The 18,194-nt window shown below is 41.2% G+C and overlaps 1 protein-coding gene across 7 annotated transcripts in view; it reads right to left on the minus strand.

Annotated features, from left to right (window-relative positions):
* robo1 (roundabout, axon guidance receptor, homolog 1 (Drosophila)) overlaps positions 1-18,194 on the minus strand; it is a 314,173-nt gene that overhangs the window by 44,408 nt on the left and 251,571 nt on the right. For all 7 annotated transcript variants that reach the window (XM_072691599.1, XM_072691600.1, XM_072691598.1 and 4 more), the window contains 5 exons: positions 11,985-12,105; positions 10,286-10,424; positions 9,548-9,675; positions 3,564-3,688; positions 1,544-1,715 (listed from right to left, as the gene is read on the minus strand). In XM_072691599.1, the coding sequence (XP_072547700.1) occupies positions 1,544-1,715; positions 3,564-3,688; positions 9,548-9,675; positions 10,286-10,424; positions 11,985-12,105 (685 nt within the window). The remainder of the gene's footprint in view (positions 1-1,543; positions 1,716-3,563; positions 3,689-9,547; positions 9,676-10,285; positions 10,425-11,984; positions 12,106-18,194) is intronic.

The raw sequence follows: 18,194 nt of genomic DNA on the forward strand, positions 1-18,194 counted from the left end.
GAGAGAGAGAGAGAGAGATTTTTAAAACAGGAAAGAGAGAGAGAGAGAGAGAGAGAGAGAGAGAGAGAAAGAGAGAGAAAGAGAGAAAGATTTTTAAAACAGGAGAGAGAGAGAGAGAGAGAGAGAGAGAAAGATTTTTAAAACAGGAGAGAGAGAGAGAGAGAGAGAGAGAGAGAGAGAGATTTTTAAAACAGGAGAGAGAGAAAGAGAGAGAGAGAGAGAGAGAGAGAGAGAGAGAGAGAGAGAGAGAGAGAGAGAGAGGGAGAGAGATTTTTAAAACAGGAAAGAGAGAGAGAGAGAGAGAGAGAGAGAGAGAGAGAGAGAGAAAGATTTTTAAAACAGGAGAGAAAGAGAGAGAGAGAGAGAGAGAGAGAGAGAGAGAGAGAGGGAGGGAGGGAGAGAGTCAGAGGGAGAAGGACAGAATAACACACTGCTCTTAAAATACCTCCACTGAAAACATTTGACTAAATTTGATCAGTTAAAGAAAAATCTGGAATTCAGAATTTGCGATTAATGTGATCATGGTGAAAAGGGTGAGAGAAGCAAGAGTGCTTGCTGATTATGCTTTGAAAAAAAAGACAGAATCTGTATTGTGTGTGTGTGTGTGTGTGTGTGTGGGACAAAGACGGCAACAGTGATGGGAGCCAATTTTTTCAACTGGAAGCAATTTTCTAATCACTCAGCAGCAGCAGCTCAGCGATGCCAAATGAAAGAAACACAATTAATACCTCCACCATTCCAACGTCAGTCTCTTTTAAAATGTATATACAACACAGCCTAGCACATTCCCTCTCACACACACACACACACACACATACACACAGCTAGAGCGTCACTAAAAACCCAACAGGAGCTTTCCACCTAACAACCAACCACTGAGGAACCCATCCGTTCACTCTGCGCTCCTAAAATCAGCCCTTAACCAGCTGCAACCCACTGCTCCAAGACTGTAGAATCAATCCACACACTGATCGAGCTCACCTTCTCACTCTGTTTTAGCATTAGCATTAGCAGCTATGTCTCTACCACTGCAGACTGTCCTGCCGAATGCATTAGTCTTGTTTCTGCTGCTGCCGCTGCTGATGATCAGAAGAATGTGCCTCTCCTGCACATTTCACTGAGGTGAACCACCAGATAAACATGTCTCAGAGAGTGCCCCATACTTGTGTATACAGGCAGATACACACAGCTCCGGCCTTGCAGTTGTAATTACTACACATCATGGCAGTGACCTGTAATTATGATCAGAGTGCGTGGTGAGAGAGGGGGCCTGTTAGCACCAGCTTCCCTTTAAAACACTCAAATAACTGTTATTACCCTACCCCTCTTTCTCTGTTCTCTCTCTCTCTGTGTATTCTAACTCCACCTCGGATGTGCAAAGTGTACCTACACTCTTAAAACTCACAAAAGGTTCCTCGAGCAACACCACAGAAGAACCTCAGTGGTTCTTCAGGGGACCAAACGTGGTTCTTCTATGACATCATTCAGGTTAGCGGTGAGTGGCATATCTGTATGCATATGGGTGTGAGTGTATGTTTCTTACTGTCTGTGACCTCCAGGAGAGCTTTAGTGATCACGCTGCCCGCAATGTTGAGGGCCTGGCAGCTGTAGTAGCCAGCATCCCCCCGCTCCACGCCAGTGATGGTCAGATCACCCGTTTGAGAGACGGAGAAGCGACTAGACGGCTGCGGTGGCTGAGAGGAGAACAGCAGGTTCTGTACCAAGGAGAACAGAGGAGGAGGAACAACAGTGAAGCTGTGGAGAACATGGTTCCTGAAGAGGCAAATGTGCACAATTAGCAGTCAATATTGGTCCTTAGTTCTTAGTCTTAGCTCAAACACACCCGGATCAACTCATCTGCCAGCTTTAGAAAGTATGTTTGGACGGCAGAAGCACTGAAACTGTGCTGGACCACAACTGAAGAACCCTGGTCTACAGAAACCTGTGCTGTGTATTACATTTTTTCACCAGACCTCTCCCAAAAGCAGCCAAATCGTTTATCCCAGTTCAAATATAGTTTAGCACTGAAAAGCGTAGATAAGATAAAGTAATAGCTGAAGCTCTGGAGGTCTGAACATCACCTCCTCGGCCCACAACACCACTGCTGCTGACTGCAGTGCTGAGAGAAGTGTGTGCAGCTCTGCCTGGCCGTCTGAAGCAGGGTGTGTGATTCTGAGGGCTGTTTCTGTGTGTACTAGAGGTGTGTTTAATAGGCACAGCTGGGGCTGTAACTCTGTCTACTCCATAAATCCACTTCACGACATGGGGGTGCACCGAGCCTATTATCAAGCCATGATAAATCATTGGAAAATGAAGACGTGAGAGGAAAAAAACAGAGCTGTGGCAGTGTTAGTTGGCCGCCATGTTTCTTTAATTTGAAAGAAAATAACAACTGAAAGCTGACAGTGAATTTTGATGATTATGATGTAGAAATGTGTATGAGCACCTCTGGTCAAGATGACTTATTTATTTCCATATTTTACAGATTAGATTTTCACCCATTCTTCCTTGCCAAAGGCTTCCGGTTCTGTGAGATTCTTGGGTCATCCTGCTACACAGTTCTCTTGAGGTCTTTCCACAGGACAGTGAGAACCATGGCAAAACCTTCAGCTTGCTCCTCTTGAGATAGTCCATTGTGGATTTTGATGTTGGGTTGAGTATCATTATCCTGCTGTAGAAGCCATTCTCTTAAGATTTGGTGGCATTTGATTGAATCCATTCTTCTACCAGCGAAATGCTCAAATGCCACTGGTTGCAACACATACATTTACATTACAGCATTTAGCTTATCCAGAGCGACTTACAAGGTTACTCGTATTACGGCAGGGGGCCAACATAATGTTAGGAGTCTTGCCCAAGGACTCTTGTTGGTGTAGCGCAGCACCCAGACCGGCAATCGAACCCTAGTCTCCCACATGGTGTGGTAGCTTAATGGCAGGTAGTGATTTTATCTGTTGCGACACACCAAAATAGCAGAAAGCATAATCGATTCCCAGTGTTGGAGAGGTGTTCTTTAAGTGAAATTGTGTTTTTTTCCCCTCCAAAGTCACCTTAACTTGCTTATTGTGGCCAAAAGATTCTATTTTATCTTGACCAGTGCACAGGAATTTCCATGTCCAGTTTTGTAGATGATGATTCTTCCATGTAAATCATATTTGTCACATGCGTAGATGAAGAGAACAACAGTGGACCACCACACCAGAGTCTGAAAGTCTTTTGCGGTCAAATCTCATATCTTCATATAGCCTTCTCCTGCACTTTGGGCATCAGCTACCTTAATGTTCAGGAGGCCAGGCAGCTGCTTAGAAGTGCCCATGGCTGCTGATTGTTGGGGCAAGGATTGAGGAGAACAACTATAGCTCTAACAAGCTATTTCTTAAGGATGCCAAAACCATTGCACACTAATTTAGCTTAAAACTGCTGAACAGACTGTATCATCTTCAATGCTTCTTGGCTTCTGGAGATCAGTTCATCTTCTACTAATTTAACTATTTACAGTAACAGAAATATTAGTCAGGGGTGCCAAACTTTTGGCGTGCCAGTGTATTCCCACTCTCTCTTACCTGACTGCCCTCTCTCTGCCAGAAGATGGCTGGTTGGGGGCTGCCAGTGGCCTCACACTGAAAGGTCACAGTGCGTCCCACCCCGACCACCTGATTCCTTGGCCGTATCGCAAACACTGGAGGCACTGCAGGAGTGTGAATAGGAAAGCGTGTGTTAGTTTTTAACATTATTACATAAAGACACACTGTATTCTAAACACACTGTCTAAATCACAACACACTGTAACGATCAGTAACCACTGGTACACTGGTAGTACACTCTTAAAAATAAAGGTTCCTAAATGGTTCTTGTTATGGATTTATGGTTTTAGGGGACAAAATGGTTTATGGTTTACAACAGACACTTATTATACATACTGAATTGTTCATAGTAGATTCTATATAATTTATTGTTGATACTAATTTATTTATAGTAGATTATGAGTCATTTACAGTAGATACTGAATAATTTATAATAACTACTAAAACATTAAGTGCATATATTAAATAATTTAAAGTAGAAACTTAATCACTTATAGCAAATACTGTAACACTTATTGTAGATTATTATTGTAAATGATTTATAATAGCTACTGAACATTTAGTGTAGATACTGAATCATTTATAGTAGATACTGAATAATTCATAGTTGATACTGAATCACATATTGTTTATAGTATATTGTGCATTATTTATTACAGATACTAAATCATTTATAGTAGAGTGAATCATCTATTGCAGATACTAAATTACTTATAATATAAATTATTTATAGTAGATGATGAATCATTTATTGTGGCAACTGAAACATTAAGTGTAGATACTGTAACACTTATTGTAGATACTGAATTATTTATATTAGGTACTGAATCTTTTATAATATTTTATAGTAGACACTAAATTATTCTTAGTAGATTCAAAATCATTTGATGTAGATACTGATTTTTAGTAGATACTGAATTGTTTGTGGTATATTTTGAATCAGTTGTTGTATATATTGAAATTATTTATAATAGATTCTGAATGAATTTTAGTAGATACTGAATATGGAATCATTTATAACATTCACTGAATCTGTATATTATTACTAAATATTAAAACAAATAAAAAAGTGTTAAAGAATCATCCACTGAAATGTTCTTCAGGGACCCAGAAGCAGTTCTTATAGGGTTCCTCTCTGCTCTTTTATTTTTAAGAGTGTATGATGATTACGCGCTTCACTCGTCTCACTAATATAGCGGCTGATTAGAGGGAAGTCTATCTACCTCTTGGAGCACAGGGGTGCATATGGGGGGTATAAAAACAAATGTAAATGAAGGGAAACTGGTGTGACCCCCACAGTTGCTTCATTTGCATGGGCAAGGGCACAGAGCGATAACATTTCCATTGAAATGGGGGATAAATTTGGGCCATCTGTCCCAGGCTGACACTGCTTAATGGCGCTGGCTGGGTGCAGGACGCTGGCTTTTCATGCATCTTAATGACGGAATCCGTCTCGGAGTGGGGGCACCAATGTCAAACCGAGTGCCTCTTTCGACGAGACGCCACGCCTTAAGAGCGATAAGGGCGCAAAAAAAGGCCTCTGTGTTTTGGATAGGGATATAGACGCTAATAAGAAGTGACAGCAGGTACACTGGCCACCCCCACAGCCAATATCAGCACATACTGTACTGCCCACCGCTTCTCTTTACAGCCTGCAGCCTCCGTTTTCACAGTAAAAGCAATCTCCAGGCCTGTCAGTTCACATACCCGTGTGATTTGTCCAGAGAGCTAAGATGAAAATGTAGCAAGACGTGAAGCGCTAAGCAATAAAACGAGGCAATTTCCAACATTACCTTGAGCGCTCGGAACAAGCATTAGTTTTACCAGAGCGTACAGCGCTGTCACTGTTGCCGGTGACAACCAAGACAAGCGTGCTGATTGGTGGAAGGATGGAGAGTGGATGGATGGTGCTTCTGACAACTTCCTGTTGCTGTCAGTGCAGTGAATAGGGTGACGGATGACAGTGCGACTTACCAGACACAACTGAAAGAGGAGAAAATCAAGAAAAACAACATGTGACAGGATGAGTAAATAAACCATAAACGTGAGGCCAAATGACTGAAATGACAGTACTGCTACTAAAGGAAACAATATAATGGTGCATTTATGAAACCAAAAACAACTCATGGCATGTAAACGTACAAATACACACATACACACACACACACACTGTATACATTTAAACTTTACTGTACATTTTTTACACACATTACGACCGTTCAATTTTACTGGTCTTCACTATTTAATCTGGTGACACTGGATTTTCAAAAACCTTTCGTTTCGGTTATAGGAACAAGGTTAGGTTTGAGATTAAGGTTAGGGACAGGGTTAGGTTTATGATTAGGGTTAGAAACAAGGTTAGGTTTAGCATTACAAACAGGGTTAGGTTTAGGACTAGCGTTAGGATTAGGTTTAGGATTAGAAAGGATTAGTTACGATTAAGGTTAACAGATATTATTAACAGATATTACAATTTTATTAAGCAGGAAATAAGGTGAACAGACGCAAAACATCCACAGTGGCTATCCCATTTAAGTGTGATTCATAAAACAGATCAAGATACACAAGGAACATCACAATAAACACACAGACACACACACACACACACACACACACACACACACACACACACACACACACACAGCTGGCCTGCAGCCATAATGCATCTGGACTCAATTCAACAGGGCTGACTTTAAATGATATAATGCAGATGACAGATAGGGGACAATTTTCTAGATTTTGATCTAGAAAAACAAACCAGAGAGCAGCTTAATCATTCATCTATCTGTACTCTGGATCATTGCAGGCTGTATTCCACATCTCTCAGCACTCTCCTAACCCCTGCTTTTATCAGATAAGTGCAAACACATCCATTTTGTAAGGCCGCTGAACTTGAGAGGACGTTGATGAATCTGTGAACAGCTGAGTGAAGAGTGGCCTTGGCGTGCTCCGTCTAAAACGGTGCCGTTCACTCCACCTCCACTGGAAAGGGCTTCCAGCACCCTCTACACTCCCTCTCCATGGCCCATTAGCACGGCCACTCCCGGGACTTCCAGCGCATTCTAGCGCTTTCCGCAAATAAATCAACACTAATGACTAAATTACCGCAGGAGGGAGGCCTCGTTTGTAACCCTGCATTATCTTTCCACGGCTGATTTTTATTCCGAACCATTTATCTATATGTGGGAGCTCGTAACTTTATATCCACTCCAAACGAGGGATATCCACTCAAACCAAGCGTTTCCTTTGCCCTCTGCTCAAACCCTGTCTACAATAATCTACGATACGTATCATTCTCCAGGCTTCTCGGAGTGGAATCTGGCGCCCTGGGCACGTTCAATTACAAGGTGCTATACGGAGCGGACGAGGCATTGGAGCTGACGTGTTTAGAAGTGCAGAGCCAACGTTGGAGACAGCTTAACATAGGCGTAAAACAATAACTCACTGATTGTGCTCGTAGCAAACCCTCGTAACCAGAGCAGCACAGGAAAAAAAGAAATTGCTCAGGGGCGTCAATGCACAATGCTGACTTTGTTCGCTTAGGACTTGGCTGATTTGAGTGTGAAATACTCACACTCGGCTGAGCTAAATGTTTATCATTGCCTGCCACAGTAGTGGCAGAAGGGGAATATTTCTTTGTCGTAATTTACTGTGGAGCGCATAGCCGTCACAAGCGCTGCTCTGCGTGAATCCTGATGTAATAAAATCTTTAAGAAAAGCTTAACAGTTAGTTATTCAGCAAGAAGAACAAGGCTCCAGTGACAAGAGCTGCTCTTGTTCTGGTGCAAAATGGGTAAAATCCCTTGAAGACATGAATGTTGAGGTTAAGTAAAAAAAAAAGAATGGACAAATCCAACACATGCTGTAATTGTAACTCAAAGGGGATTTTCACTAACCTTTTAAAAGTTCTGTAAAATAACATCTTTAAGATGTAAACAAAGTCATGTATAGTGGATTAAAGTGAAATGCTTCACTTTAGAGAAATGCACTCTCAGAATTGTTCAGAATAGTGGTGATGGGAACCAGAGGTCCAAATCACGGACACAAACAGGTTATCTGATGTTTGAGACACTGTTTTAGAATAATTCTCATAGTTTTGCAAATTTTAAAAACAACAAATCTCTATACCTGCCATTGTTCACTTTTTGACATAGTGTAAATCTGGCAGTGAGTCTTTACATTTTATCAACATTTCCTAACAAATGGACCAATAGAAATGCTCCAAAATGACTTGAAATAAAAAATGTACACTGACTTCCATTGAAAGTTTTTTTTTCCCTTCTCCTGTAAAGCTACAATTTTTCAAGATACATTAATGATATACAAGGTCAGACGATACACACTGATCCACTGATTTGTTTCTGCATAGAAAATACAATGGTTTTATATGTGTGGTACACATTGCGACCCCTGGTTCCTGGTCATCACCACCACTGAACATACCTGAGAAGGTAAATTTCCCTACAATCCATCAATACACACCAAAAACTCTGGGAATTACTTTGTTTACATCTGAATGAATTAGTGTAATTCCCCTTTAACCTTCTCGGACCCCCCACCCCCCAGCACTAAAAACCTCTGTAGACACCTGCCCTGTATTTCCTGGCCAGGGTTTTCTACTGCTGATATATGAAGACACAAATCATTCCTGAAGCTCAGTCTGAAGCCGTCAGTCTCAGTTGCTCTGTTCATCTCCTGAACCCTCTGTCAGCCCTACTCTCCTGTCTTCTTCCCAGGCTGCTGCCATTAGAAACACGTCATGGGAGCGAGGCCCTGTGGGCTTTAGCTGTGTCGAACAGACTAACTGAACCTCCTCTTGTTCCCCTTGTCCACATTGAGAGGGGCTTACCCTCCACGTCCTGTTGCAGTGTGACTATTCATACCAGGCTCATGCTCTTATCTAGCTCTCAAAGCTGACAGAGCAGAACTGAACTCCAAGCTCTGAGGTCAGGGTGGAAACATTAGGGAGACAAGTTTCACAAATGTCTTCCTGTTTATCTTCATCAGAGAGTATCACTGTGACTCAAAGAGGGTTTACCAGGAGTCAGACAGCACAGTCACTGGAAAACAATGCTGCAGGGACACAATGGAGCTGGAGTGCAGCCTGGTCCATTTATATCAATGGTGCAGTTTCTATCAGATGCACATTAATAAATCAGCCCACATTACAGATTTATTCCTAACATCCAAATAATGACAGTGAGGCAGCAGGAGGAGCCGGGCTCTATTTTGGGATATCCTTCACAACCTCCAGCTAACTTTTAACAGGGAGGATAGGGGAGTGTAAATGACATGTTCCCATTAGTCTCCAGAGGAAACTCTGCTTATACTTAAAAATAACAAAAAAAACATGCATCTCCATTTTTCACTTTTAGACATGATGTGAATCCGGCTGCTGTTCTTTACATTAGTCCAAAATGTCCTGAAGAATGGACCAATAGAAATGCTCCAAAATGACTTGGCATAAAATCTTTTTACCTTGACTTCCATTCATAGGCCTTAAGATGTTTTTTTCCTTCTTCTATAAAGTTTACATTTTGGAGATAATGCATTAGACGGCCTATTGACACCATGTCTAATGCCAGGTGTGAGCTAGAGGGGTATAAAGCCCCCAGCATTGGGCTGTGGAGCAGTGGAGCTACAGTGGTCCCTGGAATGATGGTTGGTGCTCTATCCAATACTTTTATTGGATAGAGTTGGGGATGAGGTGGGGTGGTGATCATCCAACATTCTGACCTCCCTAATGCTGTTGTTGCAATCAAATCCTCACAGCAATCGAGCCTTCCCTGGACAGTTAGTCCAACAAGGTAATATAAATTGGGGCCAATTAAAACGAAAATAGATATGATGCATGCATTTTCTGGGTAGTGATGATATACAGTATACTGTACTAGTGTACTACTATATACAGTGCAGTTCCTCAGAGACAACAGGAAGTGTGGAAAGAGTGGAGATGCTCTCACCGTGGACAGTGAGGGTGGCTGTGGCCTCGGTTTTCCCCATCATGTTCTCAGCCAGGCAGGTGTAAGAGCCCGCATCTGCTGAGCTCAGCCGCTTCAGCTTTAGCGTGTGGTCGTCCCGGATCTCAAACCTGAACACACACACACACACACACACACACACACATAATAGTTAATAAAGAATTCAATTACACTTTCAATTCAATTAAATTTAATTTTGACAAGAAACTTATGTTGTAACACTAATCAGCCATAACATTAGTACCACCTAATCCCTCTGACCATTCGAGGCATAGATCTGACACCAAGACGTTAGAGGCTGAACCGTTAAGTCCTGTAGGTTGTGAGGTGGGGCCTCCATGGACAACACCAGTAAGCCTTAGGCGCCCTTGACCCTCTTCTCTGGTTTACAGGTTGTCCTTCACTTGGAGCACTTTTGCTAGGTACTGACCACTGCATACTCATAAGACTGCATGATGTTTTGGAGATGTTCTGATCCAGTCGTCTAGCTATCACAGTTTGGTTCTTGTCTAAGTGTCCTATGCTTGCTCAATTGTCCTGCATTTAACACCTTCATCACCTTCAAGAACTGACTGTTCACTCGCTGCCTAATATAGCCAACTCTTAACAGATGCCACTGTAGATGACGATAACCAATGCTCTATTCTCATTTCTTCTGTCAGCAGTACTAATGTAATGGCTGATCAGTGTACATACATACACACACGGAGGGATTCATACCTGCCCTTGGGCAGCTCTCCATCCTCTTTCCTCCAGCGGACGGTGGGGACGGGGTCTCCTTGAGCTTCACACCTGAATTCCACGCTCTGATCCACCAGCACAGACTGACTGCTCGGCCTGCGCACAAAACTGGGTCTCTCTGAACACACAAACACACACACACACACACACACTAGCATTAACACTATTACAAATACAGATGCTACAAAGGGTTCTTTGGGGAATTTTACACCTGCACTTTTCAGTCCGGTTAAATAGGACCCTGGTTCATTCTCACCCTTGGTGCGATTCATTTGGGCAGGTGTGAACACAGTTATCACCCTCGACACCAGAAGCATAAATAAATGAATACATTTGTTATTGTTTTGTTTTGTGTACGTGTCTCAGGCTTACAGACAACACATCTTACTTACACATCTTACTAAACGAAATCTCTCTCTCTCTCTCTTCTATCCAGGATGCTTTCTGATTTTCCACAACACTGCCCTTCCACAGCATTTCTCCTTTTATCTCACTGCCATTGTCTTAGCAAAGCTTCCAGGAAAATAGGCCTGACCTATTTCAGCATCAGCACAAAGGCCTACTTGACAGAATTTCAAGAAAGGGGCTATGCTGGAAAATAAGGCCAAACACTGACAGTGTTCATGTATATACACTATATGGACAAAAGTATTGGGACACCTGCTCATTCAACTTTTCTTTCATAATCAAAGATACTAAAAAGAGTTTATCCTGCTTTTGTATGAGTAACTGTCATGGGAAAGCCTTCTACTATACATCTACTATGCATTGCTGTGAGGATTTGATTGCATTCTGTTTTATTTTTTTAAAAATGATCTGCCGAACATAGGATCGGCCATGCTACGCCACCCCTGGAGTAGCAGAGAGGGTAAAGAGCCTTGCTCAAGGGCCCAACAGTGGCAGCTTTGTGGATGCGGGTATTGAACCCACAACCATGTGATCAATAACCCAGAGCTGGAATCCAGTATTGATACTATTCATGTACAAACAGTGTGCACAAACTCTCATTTTGCACTTTTATGATTTCAAATCTTTACATTGTGTGTGTGTGTGTGTCTGCGTGTACGTGCATAAAGAGCAAAAGCATCAGCATGGTGTGTGTATCTTTAAGAGGGTCAATGACATCTTCAGCTTGTCATGGAGACGAGCAAGTAAACTCACAACATCTGCTCCATTTCTAACACTCCCCTGCATGTAAACAAACAAGCTGGTGGTGTGTGTGTGTATGTGCGTGTGTATGTGTGTGTGAGATAGTGAGTGTTTCTCTGCATGTGTGTGTGTGCTTACATATGTGTGTACAGATGTGCTTGTATGTGTCTGCTGCACATTAACGTGTATGTATATGCTGAATGCAGAATTCAGTGAGATCACTGGCTGTAATTACTCACGACTGAACTCAATAGCACTCAGAGCTTTTTCCATGTGGAAGCTTTGAAAACAGGGTGGACTCTCTGGAACATGCAGGGTCAGAGATGAACAGCCTGAAGCAGCTGTGTTGGCCATGGACTAGAACGGTTTGTACATTGAACTGAGGAATTGAAGAGTGGGCTTTTACACTTTCAGGGGGGTTAAATGCTCTTGGAGTAATTCAGGCCTATAGAATAGAGCAGTTAACCTGTATACGATTTATTGTACAATCTCCTCTGACCTTTACTGTGTCTTTAAAACCGGTACGTACCCAGAACAGTGAGCTCAGCGATCTCGCTCTCACGTTCACCCATCATGTTGGTCCCCACGCACACGTACTTTCCAGCGTCACTCTTCCGCGTGTTGGTGATCATCAGCTTTCCACCCCGTATCTGCAGTAAGATTGGAGGGCATTAACAAGGTTAAAAGACTATATAAGTAAGTAAATAAACTAAATATAGTTATATATAACAAAACATCCAATAAAAATACATAAAACACAGAAATCACATAATCTACACCAACTAATATAAAGATGAGCAATGTCTCACCAGGATAAATCATTTTTTAATGACCTAAGACTTACAGTACTGTAGTAAGTAGTAAGTTTTAGGCACCTAAGCATTTTATTTATAAACATTAATCACAGCAATAAGAGAGTTTTTCCTGTAGAAGCTTCAGATCCCATCAGAACAGATGCAGGTCAACATAAATCCAGTGAAATGGAACAAACGTTTCTCATTCTGAAAAAAGTAGATCTTGTGAGCTAGTCTGAAGAACAGAGCTTGGTTCCAGGTTTCTCCTGGATGCCCCTCTGTCCAGCCAACACAGCATGGGTGTGTTCAATTCCAGCAGCAGCAGCAGCAGCAGCAGCAGCAGCAGCAGCTCACCTGATTTGCCATCATTAAGCTCTGATTTACCAAACCAGGTGCTGGAGAACAACTCTAACTCTATACTAGACTCTATGAGGATAACTTTATAGATGTTTTAATGAACACTGTGATGAAAAGCCACGAGTTTCTGTAGCAAATGTTATTAGTATTGATTCTATCATCAGCGTTTTAATGAGCAAATAAACTCAATTACTGCCCAGATAAGGAGCTTTTTGTCCTGATTTATCTTTAATTATATATAAAAAAATAAAAAAAATGATATATATATATATATATATACAATTTTGGAGCATTTCTATTTGATCATAAATTCTGACCCAGATCTTAATTAGGTCAAAGGTGAAAAATGGTCGAAGCTGACATACAAGGTTTTGTGTGACAGCATCCACACGCATTGCAAAGTGTGTGTGTAGGGGTGTGCTTATATATTCCCAAAGATCTGATTACAGGTCAGGGGGCCTTGCTTTGTTCTGAGGCACTCATGAAGGCAGTGCAGGGTCCTCCTTTACCTGACACACACATACATACATACATACATGCACACACATACACACACACACACCTTGAAACTGATCCCTGTATTAGAGGGACCACACGGCGAGAGTCAATGATGGGAAGCAAAACTTGGCAGTGGGCAGACGGCCCCCTACCTGCCTGCACTTAAACAGGTCAACATGTGGGTTCACTTTATGGCATGCCATGTCATGTCTCATTGAGCGTGAACCAGTGTGGTCAGCGCTGAGGCTGTCTGTGCCAACGGGGAACTAACTACACTCCCGTCTGGAATGCATGAACGATGGCTAAATAACCAGAAACAATGACCTAACACTATCAGTCCTGCTCCTACAGAACTGAAGAGCTCTTCTAAACTCTGCAGGGCTGCCCTGGTGTCCAAATGTTTGTGGACACCCTTTCTAAGGAACGCATTTGGCATATTTAAGTTGTATTCATTGCTGCCACAGATGTACCTGCACCATGCCTAATGCCAGCATGGGCTAAAGGGGTATAAGGACAAAGCTTTTGGGACGAGTTGGGGAGTTGGAGCTCCCACTAGGTAAATTATGCATAAGAGTAATTCTCATATTTTCACATCCGGCGTAAACAACAACACTTCTTCCCCTTTCTTTTTTCGGCAAGGGCACTTCATACCCGAGCCACATTTACACGTCATGGGACATTTTGAAACCCTTCCAAACCGGACACATTCTGAATGCTTCTGAAGCATTCCTGGAGCCTGCTGCCTCTCTGTTTAATATTAATGGTGGAAAAGAGCCTTTAAACAAAGCGGTGGGGGGAGGCCGGAAGAAGCAGGGGGAGTTTATTTAAGGCACCCCACCGTGCTGGAGAGGGTTTGAAGTGTCATTATGTTACTGTTTGTTTGAACTGGGACTTGGTGGCTAAAATGGCACACAGCTTGCAAAGCAGATAAGGGGTCAGGGGAGTAGCGAGAGACGAGGAGAGACGAGAGAGAGCAAGAGAAAGAAGGAGAGAGAGAGATTAAAGTGAGCAATATGTGAGAATTTGTATTTTAAGGGATTACGTATTACAATACTATAACTGTAGAAGCAACACAGCAGTTGTGTACTGTATACTTTTGCACTGTTGAATATATATATTTAAAAATATGTGATCATATATATAAAAAAATGGAGCAAACAACAAATAATTAATAGAAAATAAAATAATAAATTCTGATCATGGGCTATAATGACATAACAACAATGACAAATTCCAGAATATGATGTATTGTGAAGATACAGTTACCATAAAGAAATGGCAATTTTTTTATAACATTTTTCTTATACATTATTGCATAAAAAGATAAACAAGCAATATTCTACCAAGACAACATGTGTTTTAATAGTAATAGTTATTTTTTGTTTCTTTATTTAGAAACAAAAAACAATAAAATAAAATAAAATATTTTAATTAAGAATAATACACTTTGCAAAAATGTGTAACTGAAAACGAATTAGCCTTTAATTATCAGCCTCGAATCATCTGCATCTTCTCCCAGAATCAATAAAGGTCAAAGTTCTTCCTATCAATGTATCTATAACAGAAAAAAAAATGATATGTGTGTATATATATATATATATATATATATATGTATATATATATATATATAATTTAGTTATGAAATTCTTTGTTTTTAATTTATTTTTAAATTCTGACAACCTGCCTTAGATCACAAATACCTTTACTGTAAAAAGTCTAACTGTATTTAATTAACAGAGCTATTAGGAATTATTAGCTTATTAGGAATGCTTATATGCTTATAGGAATTATATGCTTATAGGAATGCTTATATAAATTATTTTAATTTATTTTTAAATTCTGACAACCTGCCTTAGATCACAAATACCTTTACTGTAAAAAGTCTAACTGTATTTAATTAACAGAGCTATTAGGAATTATTAGCTTATTAGGAATGCTTATATGCTTATAGGAATTATATGCTTATAGGAATGCTTATATAAATTATTTTAATATAAGCATTGCGACACCCCTAATAATGCAATCCAGCTAGCTCCTTACAGCTACAATTAGGTTGTTGTTGTTTCCAGGCTCTTAGTAATTGGTCTAATCTCTTTACCTATGATCCATGATGTCGTTCAGTGTACCCAGTAACCCATTTTACACTCGGAAAAGCATATTGCTACAACTTCTCCTGATGATTATAACATATCATGTCATCACACGGCTTGTTCCTAATTGGGGGAGACAGAGAGAGCAATAAAAGAGTGAGAGAAGCCGGACAGATGGAGCTGGTGAGCAATGGCTAAAGGTCAGTAAGAAGTGTGTCAATTTTCAGCTTGTTGACTTGGAGCCCAGGATATGAAAACCAGGACGCAGAGCCAACAGAGGAAGCATGATTCATGCTGAACCGTTTATTTTCAACTAGGCTATCAAAATGATGGAGTGTGAACCGTTATTCTACTGTGTGTGAGTGTGTGTGTGTATATACCTAGCCTATTTTACACCCAAGTGCCTACCTTTAGGCCCAAAACAGGAGAAAAAGCCAGGCAGCACCTTTTCAATCAGCCCAGAATGAGAGAGCTGCACCCCGACCTCCCTCTAGGAGCACTGGGGGGGGGAGCTGTTTCTAAGAGCACCCGCAGGCTGGGTATTGTGCTAGCAACAGCAAGGGGATAGCTTTATCCTCACTGCTTTTGTCTGCTGTCATTTGGTCATGCTGATAATGTAGAAACAGTCACACACTCGCATGGCACTCAGAGTGGAGTCAGAGTGGAGTTCACACACTCGCATGGCACTTTGAGGACCTGCGGTATTCAGCAAGCACAAAATCACTCTGTAATTCCCAGCAAAAGCTTCTCAGACAATGCACCACATCTGGTGCTAAGTGCTATAATGGCTGTCGTCAGGACTGTCTGTGCTTCAGTTACTCAAGTTTCCAAATAATCAGTACAACACAATACACAATGCAAACGCTAGAATATTTACACAGACGGCTCCAATCTGACACCCATCAGCACTAGTGGGGGGGTATTCACAATACTAGATCAGATATCAGAGAAAAACATTTTTTACTTTTTGACATAATGTGACTTGGATTAATTGGTTCAAATTAGGTTTTTGTATAACAGCAAACATGATGATAATCCTATTCTGTAGTAATATTAGTCTAAAATATCATGTAAATGCTTGTAATTAAACATAAAAAGCAGAATAAAGCAGGTAAAGCTCAGTCAGGCAGGTAAAGTGATAGCAGTAGAGTAGTCAGGTAAGTATCATAGATATCATAATTTCTTTTTACTTTTTAAATACTTTTCATATTTGATACAATCTATAGTATTTATTTATTTATTTTAATGTGAAGTTAATGTAATTTAATGTTTAATTTCATTTAATTTAATGAATAGTTATGTATTTACGAAACTATTTTTAAGCTTTTGTGGTTTGCCTAGTCCCTATAGAGAAGTACTGCCAATAGAATAGGACTCTCTGGAGCAGATAAACATGAACCTATTGACACCATGCTGCCTAATACCAGACATGGGCTTGAGGGGTATAAAGCCCACCAGCATTGGGGTGTGGAGCAGTGAAAGAACTGTGTTGTCTGGAATGATGGATGGTGCTCCATCTAGTACTTTTGGGATGAGTTGGGGAGTTGAAGATAAGGTGGGGTAGTGATCATCCTGACCTCATTAATGCTGTTGTTCTGGATTCCCAATGGAAGTCAATGCAAAACTATTTTATTCCAATTCATTTTGTAGCATTTCTATTGGTCATGTGGGTCCATTCAAACCAGTAGGAGCCTCTGGCCATACTCAGGGATTTCAGGATCACCATCCAGAAAGAAAGACTGGTCTCATACCTTCCGTATGTCTCAGAAACATATAGACTGACTAGCCTCAGCTTCAAGAGCCCTCGGTAAGCAGTGTGTCTGTGTTGTGTCACAGCCACTTATTGGTCTCACCAGTATGTTATGACTTCCCAAATGTCCTCTGATTTCAAACTGCACCACACTTTCATTCACCCTTCCCTGGAGGCTTGTTTTAGCACAGGTGTGAATGCAATTTTCCGTGCTGCTACAAAGACAGGCTCAATAAAACACTACAGCCTTCCCAGCTCATGCTACACCAGAGCGCATCCCACTGCGTCATCACATTTTACCAGCAGTGGAGGGTGGAAGGAGGGCAGCTGTGTGTGTGTGAGATGTGAGCATCCATGTGGTTTAGTGTCCGCTTTTATCAGGCGCCACACTAGAACACAATAAAAAAGGCAAATCCCCCTCCGGTGTGGGAGGGGGGCTGGACAGTCAAAGCCAGCATGGCGCATTCCGGCACGTTCTCTGGTAAAGCGGCTGGGTTTTGACCTGCTGGAGTAAGCCCACCTCAGCTGTTTCTCTCATTAGGAACCCTTAGCTGTTCTGCTGAGTGAGTCTATGTTTGTGCACATTCATTAAATCATAGTTTGCATGATGTACAGTATAAGTGCTTATGAGGTCTATCAACTGAACAGCCACCAGCAACGACATCACTCAAGTGGCTGCCCACCTGTCTTGCAACATGCGGAGGTCTGTCCCACATAAATAAAACATGCCCTGCATTTTAAATGAATGAAGAAAAAAATCTGACAAGGGGGTGGATATACAGTGAGTCCAAGAAGTATTTGATCCCTTGCTGATTTTCTTCGTTGGCCCACTAATAAAGACATGATCATTCTATACTTTTAATGGTAAATGTATTCTTACATGGAGAGACAGAATATTAAAAAGAAAATCCAGAAAATAAATCTAAGGAATATATATTAATTGATTTGTATTTCATGGAGTGAAATAAGTATTTGATCCCTTAGTATTCATTAGCAGTTCTGGCTTTTACAGACCAGTTAGACACTCCCAATCAACTTGTTACCTGACCTGAAGCCACCTGTTCTCACTAATCACTTGTGTGAAAAACACCTGTCCACAGAATCAGACAGATCACACAGATTTCAAGTCTCCAACATGGGTAAAACCAAAGAGCTGTCACAGGACCTCAGAGTCAGAATTGTTGACCTTCACAAAGCTGGAATGGGCTACAAAAAGATTAGTAAGGTGTTGGATGTGAAAGTAACAACTA

This window comes from Salminus brasiliensis, chromosome 11, assembly GCF_030463535.1.
Source record: "Salminus brasiliensis chromosome 11, fSalBra1.hap2, whole genome shotgun sequence".
In the NCBI taxonomy this organism is placed as follows: domain Eukaryota; kingdom Metazoa; phylum Chordata; class Actinopteri; order Characiformes; family Bryconidae; genus Salminus; species Salminus brasiliensis.